The sequence below is a fragment of the Rhamphochromis longiceps genome, linkage group LG22 (assembly GCF_057381845.1).
Source record: "Rhamphochromis longiceps isolate RC_006_pf linkage group LG22, R_longiceps_female_GT1.1, whole genome shotgun sequence".
In the NCBI taxonomy this organism is placed as follows: Eukaryota; Metazoa; Chordata; class Actinopteri; order Cichliformes; family Cichlidae; genus Rhamphochromis; species Rhamphochromis longiceps.
Window position 1 is genome coordinate 16,230,435 of NC_140577.1, and position 18,703 is coordinate 16,249,137.

The 18,703-nt window shown below is 39.0% G+C and overlaps 1 protein-coding gene across 2 annotated transcripts; it reads right to left on the bottom strand.

Annotated features, from left to right (window-relative positions):
- ptpn2b (protein tyrosine phosphatase non-receptor type 2b) lies at positions 1–18,200 on the bottom strand. Of its 2 annotated transcripts, none has more exons than XM_085395661.1 (10): positions 17,975–18,200; positions 17,353–17,443; positions 17,164–17,264; positions 12,438–12,536; positions 10,519–10,656; positions 9,692–9,901; positions 7,810–7,971; positions 6,099–6,295; positions 5,371–5,466; positions 1–947 (listed from the first exon to the last, which is right to left on the bottom strand). In XM_085395661.1, exons 1-10 carry the CDS (start codon positions 18,059–18,061, stop codon positions 926–928), a joined length of 1,203 nt encoding a protein of 400 aa, XP_085251787.1. In that variant the 5' UTR covers positions 18,062–18,200; the 3' UTR covers positions 1–925. The 2 variants fall into 2 exon arrangements, with proteins under 2 accessions (XP_085251787.1, XP_085251786.1); XM_085395660.1 differs by having other exon boundaries at positions 6,090–6,295.
- Between the last annotated feature and the right edge of the window lie 503 nt (positions 18,201–18,703).

Sequence of the window (18,703 nt, forward strand, 5' to 3'; positions counted from 1 at the left end):
TTTGTATGTAAACTAGATGATACCAGTTTTAATTACAGATTACACTCTAAAAAACAAAAACAAACTTAAGACAATTTGTTTCAAAAGGAGAACAAGTCAGCTTTAAATCAGCTTTCTACTTTATCCAGGTGTGTAACATAAGCTTTCGTCCTTTTTTCTTCTTCTTTTGGTATTCAGGGTTTCCTTTACAAGCAAAAATATGTCATTTTGTACACATCTCTCTTAAAAAAAAAAAGAAGAACACTATGTACATCATGGAAACATTACATGTCACTGAATTTCTCACATGGGAGCGAGACAGTGTGTTTCATTCAGCCGGCCCCACATCACCTGAAAAACTTCAAGTAATTTATTATAAAAAATAGAACATTTTTTACTTTTGCCTCTGAAAAAATGTTTTTTACCCTTTTCCAAAAATACACATATAAACAGCATTACAAATTGGCAATGCATAGCCCCTATTTTCAGTCTGAATTTCATGAATGTAAATGAGCGTAAAAGAATGAGAAAGCTGCAAAATAATATTATTAATGCCAAAAAAGAGAGCGAGAGAAAGAAAAAACAAATCTTTTGACTCCGGAAGCAGCATTGACAGTTTAAGGTTGAGGTGTGGCCAGAGGGGTAAAGCGCTGGTGTGCTTGTCTTTAAACGAATGTCAAAGTGTCCACTGTAAACAATGAGGATGAGAGATCGGAAAGGTGAGCCGGAGGTGGACGTGATGTGTTCCTGATGGTAGAAGAAACAGAAATGTTGGCTCTAACTAATGATGATAGGCCGGTATGCAAGGAAAAAAAAAGACACACAAGCAATGAAAAGGAAAAGGAGCGCTAGCTGAGGACATGGAGGTGAGGAAGATTGGGAGAGAGCTGGAGTTCCCTGCCGATGTTGGCTTTGCTGCCAGAGTTGTGGCTACAGGTGGAGGTGGTTAGTAGTCGCTGGTTTTCGCCCTGTGAAAAGAAAATAAAGAAAAATAAGTTCCTGTTAAACTCAAAAAAACTTTTTTCTGTCGGTCAGTGAAGCTTAAGAGTGATCAAAGGAAGCCGTGCTACGAAAAATCCCGTTAGTATCTTAGGCTTGGCCGAGCTGCCGTGATGAAACCGCAGAAAGCAGGAATCTAAAGATCACTTTGATCACATCAACATCAGACCGACTATCAGAGCAGCAAAAGCAGCTGTTATGCTTAATAAAACTCGTCACACTCACAGGGGGTTTCCTGCATACAAAAATCCCCCCCAAAAGAAAAAGATCACCACAACTGTTTATTTGTTTATGGCCAGCAATACCATAGTAACCTTTTGTAACTTGAGGTCTTTGTCTCAACCAATCATATTTATGTACCCTCCAAAGGCTCGATGAGAGCCAGGAAAACCCCCGAGTGGTTCAGAAGCTTTCAGCTGAAACACGAAAATGTTTCGTTATTTTAAAGCGTCCAAAGACATCCCTGTTTCGTTCTTTGCTTTTAGGACTAGCTTTGCATTGCCTTGCATGTGAAAGACTTTAGATACCAATATGATATTTCAGTGCCCAGTGTTTGTTTTAAAAGGCCAACCTCCAACAGTATCCAGCTGCTGAAGTTGCTCGTGTTTCGACTGCTGGTGTGGTTTGCCCTGTGCTGCTGATGATGCGTACACTTGGCTGTGGTACTGTATGAATCTGTGCTTCTGTGGGGAACGTTACCAACACACTACTGAAGTTCAGGTATACAGAAATGCTACAGTGTAGTACCCAGCCGCACCCAGAGTACAGTAAAGGTAAGGAGTCTGTGTTAATTCAAGTCTATCATGCTCGAGTAAATTCTATTTCAACAAACAATGGCAGTGATTTTTATTGCACTTTCTGGAGGGTGCCAGAAATTCCTCTAGGCAGGAAAAGCCCTGCACACAACTGTAGTATGTAGTCATAGAGTCAAAGTGAGCTACCAAACCAGCTCCTCCAGTTCCAACGTGCAAGGGTAAAGACGTAGTGTAATCACAACCAACAATGGTATGTTACGGATACAGCCAAGCTTTTCCCCACATCTCAGAGAAATGTTCAATATTTTTGTAAAGTAAAGCAAAAGTTGCCCTCTCCATTAGATCTAATGATCAGTGCTAAAATGAAGAACGTAGATGACTGCTGTAGAGCTGGAGTCGGGCCTGAAATTACACTTACATTAACTCTGACTGCTTTAATAACACATCAAACTACATGTGTGTAGTTTCAGCCTCTTCCGTTTTGAGGTCTGGGACTGTTGGTTGGATAGAAGTAAACACTGAAGCGCTTTACGTAACTTACAGGCACTTCAACTATTTCCAGACACACAAGCAAAGAAAAAAGAAAAGAAAAGAAAACGATCTAAAAATTAGTTGTTAGTTGAGCAACAGGAAGTGTTTTTGATCTTCCAGCCTGTTTAAGTAAGAAAAGCTGCTGATTTAATATTCAAACTTTATAAAGTCCAAAACACAATTGATGCACTTCACAATACACAAATCCACTAGGAAAACAGACACAATAAAGTCCTCAAGATAGAAAAAACATGCAGCAAATCCAGACATATCCACTCATTATTTTAAAAAGTTAAGCCAAAGCAGATGTTCTTTAAACCTGCATTCTTTCTATGTGGGGGGCAACTGTTTAGGGAGGCTTTCCGAATTCAACAAGATTATTTTAATATATTTTACTGTCTGCATTAAGTTAGAAGAAAAAGGATCACAAATCAGGGTACGCCTTAGCAGAGCCACAGGCAGCTGCAATCAGCTGTGTACTCTTTAGACTGTTTTTTAATTATCATCCTGAAAATACATCAATATATCTTTGAACTCTTTGATTTGTGTGTTTGAGATGCACTTCTGGCTGCTTCCTCTCACAAATGTTACAATGACACAGGTGAGGTTCCAGAAGTAAAAATCCCATTCATGTTCTCCAGGAGGATTTTTGATTATGGGCCATAAAACCAAAAAAACAAAACTAGCCTACCCACAATCTTAAATTGAATCGGCAACGTCTGTGATTGGTGGAGGCTGGTGTTACCGTGGCAATGTTTAAATCTGCAGATTGCTTAGTGGGAAGAAAGTTCAGAAACTGCAAGAGCTGTCACTGCAATCGGGAACAAAGAACTGTACCATACACACAACTACACTATCCTTTACTAAACACAAACACACACACACACACACACACACACACACACACACACACACACACACACACACACACACACACACACACATATATATATATATATATATATACACACACACACACACACACACACACACACACACACACACACACACACACACACACACACACACACACACACACAACACTATTATTTTACAGCAATACAGAAATGAAAAGAATTCAGTTTGATTAGGTTTTGCACTATTGGGACGAGTAATTTCTTCACCATTAATTGTGTACCCAGTAATGCACCTTTTTTCTTTTGTTTTCCTTTAATTTTGTGATCCCAAACAAAGATTTTTATGGTCATGCTTTACCTCATGGGTTGTTTGGCTTTGATCAAGGCCTAAAACTCTCAGTATGAGGATTTTAGGAAAAGTAAATAGAGAAAATGAATGGGGAAATTCACATCTGGAACCAGAGCCTTTTTAAAAAAAAAAGCTTTTCTGGTGTTTCACTGCTACTTTGGCAGTGCTGCTTATTTTGTGTGTTAGCCAGCAAATAGCTTAAAATGAGCTTTGTGAAAACAGAAAGCAAACTGCTGTGAGCAGCTAAGACTGCTGATTTTTCAAAAGTTAGCGCTGACTGCATCTTGATGTGGCGTTTGATCCATAGAGGCGCACTTTCAGCTGCTTACAACAACCGAATATTTCAGAAATACATCGACTGACAAAACACCGAGTGGATTTCCGCTGGAGCACAGGTATCAAGATTTTAAAACTGAAGCTGTGGGCGTTTGACCATCAGTAGACTCAGCTGGGTTTTCAGTCAGACCCACTCCTCATTTGTCAGAACGGCAGGATGGAGGGCTTCATCAAAGGTCCAATCACTGATGTATTTTTCTATAACTGCCAAGGGACAATCTATGCTTCTGCCTTCTCTTTCCAGGCCTCCTTCCTTGCATGACTTTTATTTTCAAAGCAGAGGTTGTTGATTAATCTTTCGTACGCCCACTTTCTTGACAGGGTTTACTGCAGAGATAAAACGCTGACGGCAAATTCAAATATATGATGCATAATAATAATTAGCATTTTGCATTGTTCCAACCGAACCTGACATTTCAGAGTTTCGAAAACCAACAACCACAAATGTACTCACACTCGCGCAGCATGCTAGAGTGCAGCCAAAATTAACAACTCCAAAACCACAAGAGCCAAGCAAATCATCAAAGGAAGAACAAAACCCCAAGAGAAAACACGGCAATACACACTTACATACACACACCTGCACACACGCAAACACACAGACCTCCATGTACAAGAGTGGGTGTTCTTTCTTTTGTTTTTTTTTTTAAAGCTGCGGGTAAATTTCGTCCGTTAAACGCGCTCTCCGTGGTTGTCGTTGCTGCCTCAGAGGGGGGTAAAGATACACCGCCCCCCGCCGGACAGCCGAGCTCTTGTCATGTGCAGCAAATGCAGCCCAAACTGTCCAGGAGAACCACAACAACAGTGTAAGATCTTCACAGAAATGGCGCCGTTTTGCCTGTATTACTGGAACAACGCTGACATGTCACACAACAAAGGCTGCCTTCTCAGAAGTGATTCAGTGAGAAGCAGTTTTTTTTTTCTCTTGAGGTGCACTGTCATCAGAAATAAGGTGTCAACCTGTGCCTTCATGAGAACGTAAGCTGTGTGTCAGCTGGCTAGGCTAGAGGAGTCGATGCATAAGAATTATGAGAAACAGAAACAGAAAATTATAAAAGCTAAAAAAAATGAAGTTTCAAGACCGACTTGGGGTAACTTCTGCTATTAGAGGTTTAAGTCACACACTGGGAAAGCCTGTGTATCCCTTAAAGTAAATTAAAGTGTAGCTGAAAAATGACTTGTATCCTCTTGTATTTGACATCGTAACAGTGGTCAAATAAAAATTCTTCTCCGCTGTCTACAAGAAAATAAAGACCTAAGAGAGTGCAAAATCATTCGATGCCTCAATTTATGCATTTTAACACCTCGCTTACTGCTAAAGCCATTTATTAAATACAACACAGTGGTGTACCTGACTTCCATTGGGGTAATTAACCCCAATGGACTACCTAAATTTGCCCACGTTGATTATTTTTTACACACATATGTAACGCTTGGCAGTCCAAATTTCAGCAGGTACTGACATGGTGCATGAAAAATCATCCCAGAGAACACCAACTTGATGATTTGACTATAAAAAACAAAAAAGAGAGTAAAAAGTGGTTTAAACCAAAACTTTAATCACCTTTTTCTCTTCCTCTCAGAGTCATTTGTCCTGGACTTGCTTTGGGGTGTCTTGGCTGTGCTCGATTTGGAGATGCTGTCTTCCCTGCGTCGTTTTCTGCGTAGAAAGGAGGAACGCAGGTAAACAGTTGTTTAGTAACAACGGTACATTTAACTTTTTTTTACACATGTAGCCTGTAGCCAAGTCCAAATGACACCAAACAGAGACGGTATAGTTTAACATTTTGTCATCAGTTTTTACTCCTGGTTTTATAGATTCTAGTTTTTCTCAGATTTGTTTCCAGAGTGGATTTTCTCATTTCAGTTTGGTTCTCATTAGAATCAGTGTAAGTTTCAGTATTTTCAGTTATTATAATGTGGGAAGTAATTGCCTGGGATAGAATAAAGAAGTCAGACCAGTTTTAAAACACACTTTATAATGACAATCGGCTGTGCTGACAAATGTGACCAAACTGAAAAAGTCTAAAACTAAAGATGTTTCCTCTAAGTTTGCCATTTAAAATTTAAGTACAAAGTGTCATTTCAGTTAATTTCATTGTTTTGTTTGGTTTTTTAATCCCAGTTTAATTTTTTCTTCTATTTTTTATGGGTTTCATCGGATTCACTTTACATCTATCCTCACTCTGACATTCATACTTTGTTAGAAGTTGAACCAGTAATAGGTCAATCAGCTGATTATTGGCTGATAATCTACACACGCTTTTTGTTTATCAGACTCACTGTACTGACTGTGCTGTGCTGCCATCGAGCTCCTGCTCCTTGCAGGGAGACTGTGCAGGCGCTTTGCCGTCCTGTCTGTAGTCCCCTCCGTCCTCCTGCTGGCTGCCATTGTGCCGCTCCGTCGGACACCTGGCCTGTGGCTGAGGTGCAGGGGGAGACTCTGATAGCGGCTCCTGATCTTCCTTGGATAATTCCCGCCATTGATTCTACACGGAAAGATTGACAGCAAACAGGATGGGAACAGCAGTACTTTTTTCCAGTGACAAAACATTCTGTGTGTTTCCACTCTGTAAAATGACATTGTGCAACAAAAGTATATAGAGCAGGTTAGGTTTATGAGGTTAAATACGTAAATACAACGAAGAGCGCCTGGTGCTGCATGTAAAGGACTGTCTCAGATAGCATTTTTCAAGGATAAGGATTCAAAGACAATACAATGTAAAATCTGTCTACCTTTTAGGACTCTCAAAAGAAAACAAAACCTAAATTTTAAGAAGAATTTGGTAGTGTGTATCGCAGTCTTCTAAACCTATTAGCTCTGAATACATTACTGCTGTGTCCTTGTCTGCTCTTGTCTTCATCTCCACAATAATTGCTGAAGACAGAGAGCAAAGACGGAAACAGTTATTTTGTAAGTAAAGACTAAAAGTTGACTTTGTATTCGGTTTGTAGCAGTGTTGGGGTAATGTATTACACATTTATTGTTAGTTAACTACTCCCTCGAGGGAGTAATTAGTTACACTACACGTTACATGGCAATCGCCATGGTGATTCTACTGTAGAAACATCAACAGGGAGTAATGGAGGGTATAGTCTGACTGCTCAACACTTCCTTTGTTACGTGTTGAAGATCAGGCTCTGGGTGCTGGGCTGAGGACTGCATGCACTCAGCTTTAACATCACTCTGAGTCTTGCCTAGCTTAGCATTTGCATGCTGTCTGTGCAGATGTTTGCAAAGAGTCAAAGTTGTATTGTATTAGCATATATTGTATTAGCAGTATAATACAATTGTTTCCATCCTGGACGCAGTTTGCGCTTTACAATTGCACACTCGCCCTTTTGCGCAACAAAAAATTTATGTTTACTACTTCAACAAGTGCGCAGGAAGCAAAAAGCAATAATTTTCTTGGGAACACATTGCACCCAGCAGGATCATAGTGATGCACACCAACCAAATCAGTGTGGCCATAATGTGGCTCCCTTACTGACAAATATAGTTCCCTTGATTTACAACTTGGGGATTTTGTAGATAAATAATATTCCTTCCATATAAAGTAAACAGATACCATGCGTTTGATTTATATTTACTGCTATACTTGTGTTTATCTATGTGTCGTAGAAAAGCTCAGACTCAACACACAGTCTGAGTTTAAATGGAAGAACAGAATACCAATGTTTTAGTTATCATTTTCTTGCATTGTAATTCACACTGGGCTTATTATAATACTTTGTTTGAGCCTTCAGATCTCAAGTTGTCAGCCTGGCTTTCCAATCCCCAAATATTCCACCATCTCTCTTTGACTAATTCACAAAGTAAGCCCCCAGTAAAATATGAAAATATTTCACAGTCTGCTGATTCTAAATCTTTTTCAGAAAAAAATAACTCCTGCTAAAAAAGTGGGACTACACACAGGCCTCCAATTTTACACACGAACAACGGATTGAGAAAGAAAGTCACCTAATTGTTTTTTATTTTTTTATTCCTGTCTGGAACAGCTACCTGTACAGATGAGTCTCCCATGATAAACTTTGCCCCTTCAAGGACAGCCATGTATGAGAATCGCAGCTGATCAGGAGTCTGAATCAGGCCCATTCGGTATTTCCTCATGTTCAGCAGGATGCTTTTGATGTCTACTGATGAGGGGTCTTTCCTCTTGTCCATCTAGAAGATACAGCAATAATACACATTTCCATTAACCAGAAGGAAATCCCAAATCTCTTTATGTTAACCCATGTTTTCAAAGGGAAATCCAAATCAATTTAATCTCCATTATTTTTTCATCTACAGCATAAACTTGTAAATAACCTGAATGTTTGAGTCTGTATTTTTAAGTTAATCCTGTATTTATTCAAAGCACTGTCTGTTTTGGAAGGCTATAGTGAGTAAACTCTCACATAAAATAAGGACAGTGAATGGTTAACTACAGTACAACATTATCACTCTGGAAGCCTGCCAGATTCTGTCAATGAAACACAAACACAGTGACAGCTTGCCAGCTGGTTTAGAGGAAAAAGGAGCTTTCTGACATTTCCCAACAGGCTTTATTTCCAGGATGTTATATAAACTATCAAAACCTGCCTCTAAAGCTACACCTTACTGTGCTCTTTTAGGAGGAAGGGCAAGCAAAGACAGCCATAATTTCAGTGTAGAAGTTTTAAAAATATTTTTGTACCCTTACACTGCGTTTTCTCAAAATGCAAAACTGTGTTGTATTTGGAGTGTGGGATAAACGTAAATGTACTTCACTTTTATTTTTTCGGCATTTTTTCTCTTATATCTATGTGCTTAAGGTGCGTCAGTCAGACATTCAAACACAATTATTTTCATATTTAAGCGCCAATAGATTCATTACGAAAGTTACTGAGCTCATGCCATTTCTTAACATAAAGTGCACATACAAATGTCAAATAATAACTTGTGTGTTAATCTTTAAAATAAGCACAGGTCAAAGAGGGCAAACCTCGCCCAGGGCAGCGCACCCTCTGGGCAGTATTTACATTTAAGAGAACAGTATTGTATTTTGTGTATATATATTTTGTTTTTGTTTTCTTTGTCCTTTTTCAACGTAAATAAGAAAATGTGTAGTACATTGAAAATAACAGATTCTGAGGTCAACTCGAAGGAAAGGCATATGTGAAATGTAAAAGTGAGGTCAAAAGTCAAACCTGACACAATTAAACTTCGATCCAAACTATAAAGTGATTTTTAAAATCCCCATGTATCAGTTTCATTTCTTAAATGTTGCCAATACAAACAAAGGCAGCAGAATTTAAGGAGAGTTTTAAACACAAAAGATCTTTTATGGCGGTTTGACCTTATTTCACCTTGAAGAAGAGGACAGAGGTCCAAAGTAACCATATACTTAGAATCCCCATATAGCACTGCCTCTATGTTGTCAATACAAACAATGGCAGTAAGAAACACATTTTAAAATATCTCTATATAGCATTATTATCTCTTTGACCTTTAGCTCAATCTGTTGACTGTGAAGGAAAGATCAGAGGTCAAATGTGGCATGATATGATAAATCTTTCTATATACCATACTTTCTATATGTTGACAATACACTGCAAGCTTCTAAGACTTGTAGCTTCTAAGTTATAAAGCTTTTTTAGTAATTTTCGACCATTAAATCAATATGTTGACCCTGAAGACATTGGTGGATGTAAGCCAAATTTTAATGGACCATTAACATGACCCCACTCTACACCCCTACAAAGTTTTATCAAAATTCATTCAAAGCTTTTCAAGCTATTGTGCTTACAGGCAGAATGACACACACGCAAACACTACTACAAAAATAATCTCCTTGGTGGAGGTAGCAAAAATACATGAAACGCATTCAGTCGGAGCTTGCGTAGAACAAAGACCCAGGACTTACCAGGACCAGGCATGTGTCAACTAGTGAAAACGTCCCTGAGCGTCCGATTCCAGCGCTACAGTGCACCACAGCTGGTCCTTGATCTGTGCCCAGTGCTCCAGATTCCCGCACCTTAAAGAGGAAGTTTAGGAAGGAAGCCGGGGACTCGGGGACACCAAAATCGGGCCACGTTGTGTAATGAAAGTGGTAGAGCTCCCTTTTCTCCCCTGTCTGTGAAAGGAGATAAAGCAGGGCTCACTAGCAGTTAAACTCTAAAACTTTGCTCTATGTGTATTTACACTTTCAGTTGTCTTTATCAGTGCTGACTGGGGTAACTGGAGGTTACTTCAGTTTAAGAACTGGACTTGGCAAACAAGTCAGCAACAACACTTTCAGTTTCTTTTTGTTGAATAAACCTGCTCCTGAAAAAACACCAATCCAGCAAAATAAACTTGGCTGTAAATTTCCATTAAGAACGCTCCTTTTGGCGCTCATTTTAAATATGATGAAACAAGTAGCTGGAGGATTACAGAAACTCAAAATTAAATGATTTGATTTTACGCTGTACTTTGTGCATTTGCCATTTATTTAAAACGTATCAGACTGCTCTCTTGCATCGTTTGCACCTCATTTACATTTTCCATCGACATCTTCCCACCTCCACACTGCAAAACCTTTGTTTGCGTGGGAGAAAAGCTTTGTAAAAATCTGATAAAAAAACAAAACATAATAATAATATGTGTCATTAGTGAATAAGGGCAAATCTTTGGTGTGAAACCTCTAAATTTTACTTCTCCTTCGCCACCTTTTGCTGGTAATTCCCCACACTGAGTAATGCTGTGGCCTACTTGAATGTTCTGCAGCTCCAGCCTTCTGGTGGTGTAGTAAGACTTGGTGTCTTCTGACAGCAGTGTGACCAAGAAGCGTGTGTCTCTGAAGGCCATCTCCCTTTCCTCTGCTGTGGGCCAGTACTGGGCACACTTTTCCTATCACATGAGAGGAAACACACACATTAAAAGGAGAAGTAGAAGCGGCTATTCAGGGACGCTGAATAATAACTTTACACACATTGCGGTCAAATATCTTCTTAATTCTACCCGGTGACACTGACGCTAACGTCACATGACACAAAACATGTATAACTCTGCGTAAAAAAAAGTATTTGTGTACTTCCTTCCTGTAGACGTTTATGTCAGTTAGTCCCTGCCAAATGTAAAGCCTTGTTCAATTCCAATTCAGCAAGTCTAAGTTTATCACTCAACTTTGCCAATCTACAGAGAAGATCCTTGTGAGTTTAAAAATATCTGTTGATTAGGTGCTCTGTATCTTTCATTTCAAAGAAAACCGGCACAGAGTGAATCTCATGACCCAGCAGGATCCACTTCAGCTGCTTTACGGAGAAACAGAGAGGTCACAGCTGCTCTGCACGACAGACTTTTAGTGTGCGTGTTTAATCTGAACATTGCAGGATCACTGGAGTTAGAGGAGTTGAGAGGTTTGGCTGCATCCCAGATCCACTCAATACATCTGTGTGTGAACACACTGTCAAAACACTGAATTCCAGTAATCCTGCTGACAGGAGGAGGGCGAGAGTACATACAGATTAAGCCTCTAAAATTTATAAACCCACATTTTTTCACGTTTCATGTTGCAGCTCTGCATCCAGACAAAAAACAAACAAACAAAAACACAAAAACACATTTCTCCCACTCAAATGGAGCTTTTCCAAAATGGCTTTTGCAGTGTGTAAATATAAGGATGCCAGGTTATTGTTTCAGTGTGTGCAGAGTAACACGAGCGTGTCGAAAAAGACAACTTAAGCCATCCTTGCGAGGTCTGTCGGCCAGTGTTGTAAGAAAAACAAATTCCTTCAGGTTTCATGCCAGTATAGGCAAAAAAAACACAGTAGAGCTGTTATCAGATAATGTTGTGATTATGAAAAAAAGGGGCTTAATATCACATTGTGACATCTCAGGAATGCTGGTTTGGAAAATAAAAACAAAAGATTGCATTTTCAGCCAGATTTAAAATCGCTACAGAAAAGGACGATACTAAGATGTGTAAGGAACCGACCCTGTTGAGTAAACAGCTGTCTGTGAGGCCTCAGTTGGGGGGTTGAGATTATCCATCGCCATCACCGACTGCCTCTTTTTACCAAATGTTGGCTTTTTGTTGCCAAGGAGGTCACGTGATGCTTAGGTCTGTCCATTTGTTTGTTTCCCTGTTTATTAACAGGATTACTTAAAGCTTAGTGAAGGATTTGAATGAAAATATTTACCAGAGAGTGTGGGCCTGGGCCAGCTTAAAAGTAATTAACAACTGAAGTCAAGTCAAGACTTGGATGTGGGAATTTCTCTACTGTTGTGATGAGACGAGGGAAAATTGAACCCTTTGCAAATACACATCAAACCGAAACACTGTGAGACCTCGCTGTGAAGTTCTTAGGAAAACGTCATTGGATCCATGGATGCAGTCATGATTATTGGATATTTCATCGTGGATGTAAATGTGGTGTGTTACTTGACATCTGACCATTTAAAAAGTTTAATATGAGCACTAAAAAGTGCTTAAATTATTTCACACTACCAGCAAGCAAGTAAGTGTGCGTGTGTGTGTGTGTGGCTGAAGATAAAACAGTCGATCTCTTGACAAGTTTTTCTGTGGTCTATTTGATATTTCTGCAAATTTCTGTGTGTGGGTGCACACAGTCGAATAACAGAAGTCATACCAGAGAGTGTAATCTGTATCTGCTGTACTCTACACTCACCGAGCCTTTCTCTATGACTCTGTTGAGCATGATGACTGCTTTGGTCTTTTGCTCCCAGATCATGAGCCAAAAGTGACCACAGGTGTTCCTGAGGGGGCCCTGTGGACAAAATAAATAAATAAATAAACAGAAAAACAAACAAACGCTTCAATCAGTTACACAGCTGGAAGAGTGGGAGGTCCACAAAACAAATTCATGTGATGTCTATGCTTTGAACAATAACATCAGATCCACTCAATATATTAGCCATGCAACACACAGAGGTTGGTCTCTAATCTTATGGTCAGCATGCCGCAGAGATTTGCCGCATGACAGCAAGAGTTAAAGATCAAAACTGCTAAAGGTTACCATGTGGCTGAGCTGAGTAAATTATTGGTGGGCTGAAAACCATCAAAATGTCAAAGGTCTTTCATGAGTCTCTTAAAAGTCTGCCTTTATGTTCAGAATACATAAGACAGAGGTACAGTAGTCAGTAGTCTCTGCTGCATTCCTGCTAAACAGAAATAAAAAATACAAGTGCTTAAACATCAAGATGACCGGCTCATTTCTTTGATATTAAAAAAACCCTGCTCCTTCACATCAGGACCTCTCCAACATTAGACACATTCAAAACTCTTTGAAAACTCTTTTTTATTCTTCAGCATTTCAATCATAATGAGTTTCAATTTATGATGCCTTTTTTTCAAACTCTGTTGATAATTTTACAGCACTTTGTTTTTAAATGTGCTACAGGAATTAACTTGACCTCACGAGCCATTTCTCTGGAGTTATGCTGAGGAACATTTTACGCGGTCTTCAGTCGTCAGCCACAGAGAAGCCCATCATCACAGCCAAGAAAACATAACATACGGGATTAAAAAGAAAGAAAATTAAAGGATTAAAAGTTTAAAAAAAAAAATCATCATCACATTTATTGATGTGGAAAGTAACTGCTGCAATTTTGGTTATAGTTTTAAATGTGTAATGATTGCTTTGTGTAACTACTTTCAGCTGACTCTGATCAGACTAGTGGGATGCTGTAACATTTTAACAAACCACAGATGACTCATCTCCAAAGAAGCAATACAAGAAAACAAAAAGTGTGAAAAAAAAATAACCCACTGGATGTTATGGATGACTGACAGAACTCAAGTGTGTAAGACTAGACTAAAAAATGTTGTTAGTCAACATCTCAAAAATATCCTCCGGCCCAACTCTTTACAATCTGTTACTGAAGTGAGAAACACGCGATACAGGGTTGTCGTGTTTAATCGTGAAAACGCTCAGTAGCTTTAAATTAGCGAGGTAGCAGTCAGTGCATGGTGAGCAGAATCATAAATAAAGAGTCTTATCAGCCCGGGCTGTTTAACTGTGGTGATCACCGTTGAAGTCATTTGTCCTTTCATTTCCTGAAGACTTGAAAATATTCAAATCTGTGTAGGAAGAATGCACGTCTGGTTAAGAACCAATGGTAAAGGTTTTGGTTTCATACAACGTTTTGCACCAACTGAAACCCGTCACATGATCACCACAACTCTTGTGGCATGAATTCCTGACTCTTAAAGAGAGAATTTCAGCTGATATTTGTAATAACTGTGTCCTCAAAATGTCAACAACTATTAGTCACGCCAGATAACGTAGCAATAAAAAGAATTTCAAAGGCTAATTATGTGAAAACACCCTTTAATTCTTTTCAAGAAGCAATAAAAGATCAGTGTTCCTTCTGATAAATAAAACTCTGTTAACGTGAGTGTTTCACAGCTTCTAGCCTACCTCTCTTCTCTCGCTTCACAAACTTGTGGTATTTCTTAGGTTTCAAATGACTTTTATCTTAATGTCATTATATAATATGTTGTTGCAGTCATTCTGATTTAATTAGTAAAGGCTAAAAAAAAATCACTGACAGAGTTAGTGATATAAAGAAATATTTTCAACAAAACTGCAATTACAACCGGTGGTAGAGAGATTTAGACATCATTATCCGACAAGCAGCAACCCTGGCAGCCAGCCTGCAAGCTGGATGAGACGTGCTGCTTCCAAAAGCATCTCTGTATTTCAGCGATTGTTTTTAAACACGAAAGCTTCAGTTCATGTGTAATATCCACAGCTTATGATGTAACTAAATATATTTCCACAGTTTTCAGGATGTCTTTTGCCATATCTTGTTCTTTGAGTTACTAGCAAACACACAACCACAGAAGATATACTGACCACACCGAGTATAATTAATATATACCATATCTTAGTGTTATATTAATATCTTATACAAACTGCCATGCTAATACAAAGTCCTGAATTTAAATATAAAGGATGAGAGAGGTCATGACAGTGTTGGTAAACATCTATTAGCACAATATTGATACAATAAGCACTACTGGACTTTCATGACGTTGAATTTAAATTGGCCATAACGTCAATGACACAGTAGCTCATCCGTCACAATCCTTTACAACTCACAAAAAAATGTGACCTTGACTTTCAGCACAGTTTAAGTGAAGAGCTATTAGATAATCACCACGCGCATATTTTAGTTCACTAAAATATGACAAAAACTCAGAGGAATAGTGGTTCTTGTGAACTGTGTTAGAGACGGCCACAGTTCACAAGAACTTGCTGTGGCATTAGACACGGTCCTTTGGCTGGATGAGCAAAGCAAATTAAACTAAACAATAAAACTAACAACAAAAACATGTCTGAATTAGTAAAAGGAACAGAATTACTAAGAAGTATTTTTAAATCTGTGTAATGGACCTCAGAACCTGTGCAACCAGACATATGATAGCTCAGCTGCCTCAGTAACAACAATGTGGATTTTGATTAACTGTCTACTTCTGACTGCTAATCTCCATATCAGGAACAACTGAGCTAAAATAATAAATGAAGCCGCCACAGGTGTGCCATGTGTGTAAAGGATTTGAATAAGCACATATGGATCATTATGGAACTTCCTATGACCAGCTTTCCTCATATGGGGGGGTTTACTTTTTTAGCTATAATGCACCTTATACTTCACTCTGCTCAATAAAGTTCACCCTTTATATACCATCGGCTCAGCGGCCAGTCCATTTCACAGCCACTCTTTAACTGACTGTAATTCTGTCACTGTTTGTCCTACAGACAAAATTCAAACTGATCCGGAAGATAGAGAAAACCAACTTTATGGCAATATTTGATGTATCATGGCAACACAGTAGTATCTACAAGGTACTGTAGTCTGAATACAGACAGGGAAATCAGCTCTGCCTAGGTTTTACCATGTGTGCTTCACATTACCATAACTCATCAAACATTTTGGGATAGAGAGAAAATTCAAATGCCAGCTCAAAGATCAGAATTATTTTGTAGTTTTACAGCCACAGTAATTGGGGATTAAAGGGTCAAACACTGGTAACTGTATTGTCTTATGGTGTAAAACAAACCAAGTGTCCCCATAAGAAGAAAAAACAACTTTGTTTGGTGATGCTTAGTTTTTATACTGTCAGGTCCAATTAATCCAAAATAACTAGGAGAAATTAAAATTGTATTCTGAACAAGAGCTTTGGTCTCAGGAGGCGCTGGAAGCAAGAAGGACCACTTCAGTTTCTGTTTGTCAAACAGGGTTAGGTTACATTCAGAGGTAAGTCTCATTAATAACCTCTTACAAACAGGTCTATTCACGTCTGCCAAGTCAAGCCAGTAACCTGAATATTACAAAAAAAATCCTAATGTTCCCACTTTAATGCAGACTTTAACTCTTTGCTTCTTCTTTGATGTGAGAATGGGGGTAAAAGTGTGAGTCGATATCTCTAAACAGGTCGCCCTTAGTCAAATTCTCACCTGGAAGTTCGTTTTCTTGTGATAACAGATTGAGTTACTCAGCTCAGGGATTTGCTGTGCCGTGTTATGTCTATTTCCACATGCAAATAACTCTGTCTAACAGCAAATGAAACATCCAACCTGCTTTATTTATTTTGAGCTCTTTTAGTTTGGGTTTTGTGGATTTTTAGAAATTGGAGGCTGAGGTTAAATAACAAACCGGGTGGTAATTGTACACAGGTTAACATAATAAATAATTATGAGGAGAAGAAGGGCATATGCAGAAACTATTATGCAAACTAGCCACATGTACACAGTTTGATAAGAACTGGGGGGAAAAGCCACATTCATATAAATATTACAGAACTAAAAGTGTATATAGAGAGATATTTTAGGGCCTAAATAATCAGTCAGTGTTAATAAATAATGGACTATATGGACCTAAAAGCAAGATCCTTAACACTCTGGTGTCCAAACTACATGACCGATTTAAGATGACCTAGCATCTTAACCTTATCCTCACCGAGTCTAAGGTTTCAACTTGTGTCAAAAGCGCAGACTTCAAACTAAAAACATGACAGAGCAGTAAAGTATGTTTTAGTTTGAGGCATCTAAGTCCTACTGCACAAAAACAGATTGAAGCCAACAAAATAACCATGATTATGTTGTCTATCTTGTGGACCCATGTTGTGGAAGCTTATTAAACACTTTATGATGCGCTAATGATACTGTTAAACTACGTAAAATAGTACATACAAAAGCAAAACGTGTTCTGAATCACATTCAGCGTTATATTTTGAACATCTCAACAGATATTTGGGATTCAGGTATTTGCTTTAGTTTGATAAAATTCCAAGCACCATTTGTGGGGCAGGATTAGGGTTAGGAGATAGCACATATAATGACTTAGACCTCAGAGGGTTAACCATGGTGTAGAACTCCTTGGACTTGCCTGAGTCAGGATGTAACTCCTCTGGGCTTCCTCATTCACTACCAGACTTGCATTGATGTAGTCATTCTCTGTGTTCTTCAGCTTCACCCGACTGTGATCGACTGCAAGTGGGATAAGGGAAATGTTATTTGGGCATGGGCTGTGAATTGACAGGTAAACAGTCTGGCCTTTATACAAATGTTTACCTACATGGACTGACATCCCGATATCTGTTTCTGTTGCGATTCTCCGGATACTTTGCCACTTTGTAGGAACACTCGTGGGACTGGTTCCTGATTTCCTGGACAGCGGGAGTAAGGTTTAGCGACACAAAAGAAAAAGTAATGAAACAAATCACTACGTGTACCAAATTCAAGCGGTTACATTTTCAGTTCCGCCCCTCTCTGAGCATTTTCACTAGGCATATATTATCACATGAGAGCAATCAGAAAACCAGTTGGTTTACTCGTAAACACACGCGGTAACTTTCGGCAGTCATTACATATGAACTAAGAGCAGGATCTTCCCGGGGGGAGAGCGGATTTAACAGTGTAAACAAGTCCGTAGCTATGTAATGTAGCTAATCGCTTCAACCATATGCACGGGCTTATGACATTGACTAAGCTTTCGGTAACATTAAAAGTAAAGTATGTCAGCGACTTCTAAAAATAACGCAAATCATGAAAATGAGCTACAAAGGAAATTATTTAGGAAAGACGGTTATAACTTTATAGTAAATGCATTCCGGACTGTTAGTTTTACTCCAATAAATGCGCGCTTTAAGTACTCACAATCCGCGTTAGCTTTGCGGTTGCTATGCTAACAGACTTACTGAGTAGAGTTTCTGCCACCGGCCCTCTGAATCTATCTCCTCAAACTTCTGGTCCATCTTCACCGTAGCCGTGCCAATCTGTTCCATAGCCGGTTGGGTTGGTTAACTTTTTGACTTTCTACCTCATTACTTTATTTAGGACAGAGAAACCTTTACCCGAACAGTGAACCCTTGCCCTCGCCGCGGAGCTCTCGCTGAGTGTTTGTCCGTTATCTCTCTGCCGCAGTTGTCATCCAAAAGTGAGAAAGGTGCGCATGCGCCACAGAGGTCCCTCCAGCGGTTAACGAATCAAATGCATCAAAGATGTTTAGCGAACAAACAAGATGTCAAACTCCAAGAAAACTTTGTCTGAAGGACTAGTTTACAGTATACATCCACGGAGTTCTATCTAATTTCATATTAAAAATGCACTGGTGCGCATTTTTTTAAGCTTTTTTTTTTTTAACCATGCTCCCTTTTATAAGTTGTCTGTTGTGTGTACGTGTGTGTGTGTTGGTGTGTGTGTGTTTTACATTAGTATTTTGTAAATTATTAGAATATCTCTATGCCACTAAAGCTTCATTCAGTATCTATTGCTCTGATGGCAAATAATCCGTTTTATTACCTCTATCAAATAAATTAAAAGCCTGGCAGGCAAATAAAGATTGCTTGGGGGGCCGGGAGAGGGGGGGGGGGGGTATTTATTAAAGTATTTAAAACTAAAACATTTTAACAATGATTCAAAAAGCA

Coding starts and splice junctions, on each gene's coding strand:
- ptpn2b (XM_085395660.1), bottom strand. CDS start 18,061: ATGGAACAGATTGGCACGGCTACGGTGAAGATGGACCAGAAGTTTGAG. Junction 12,537..17,163: donor GGAGTTACATCCTGACTCAG/GCAAGTCCAAGG, acceptor TTTTGTCCACAG/GGCCCCCTCAGGAACACCTG. Junction 6,296..7,809: donor TGGGAGACTCATCTGTACAG/GTAGCTGTTCCA, acceptor CTTTCCGTGTAG/AATCAATGGCGGGAATTATC.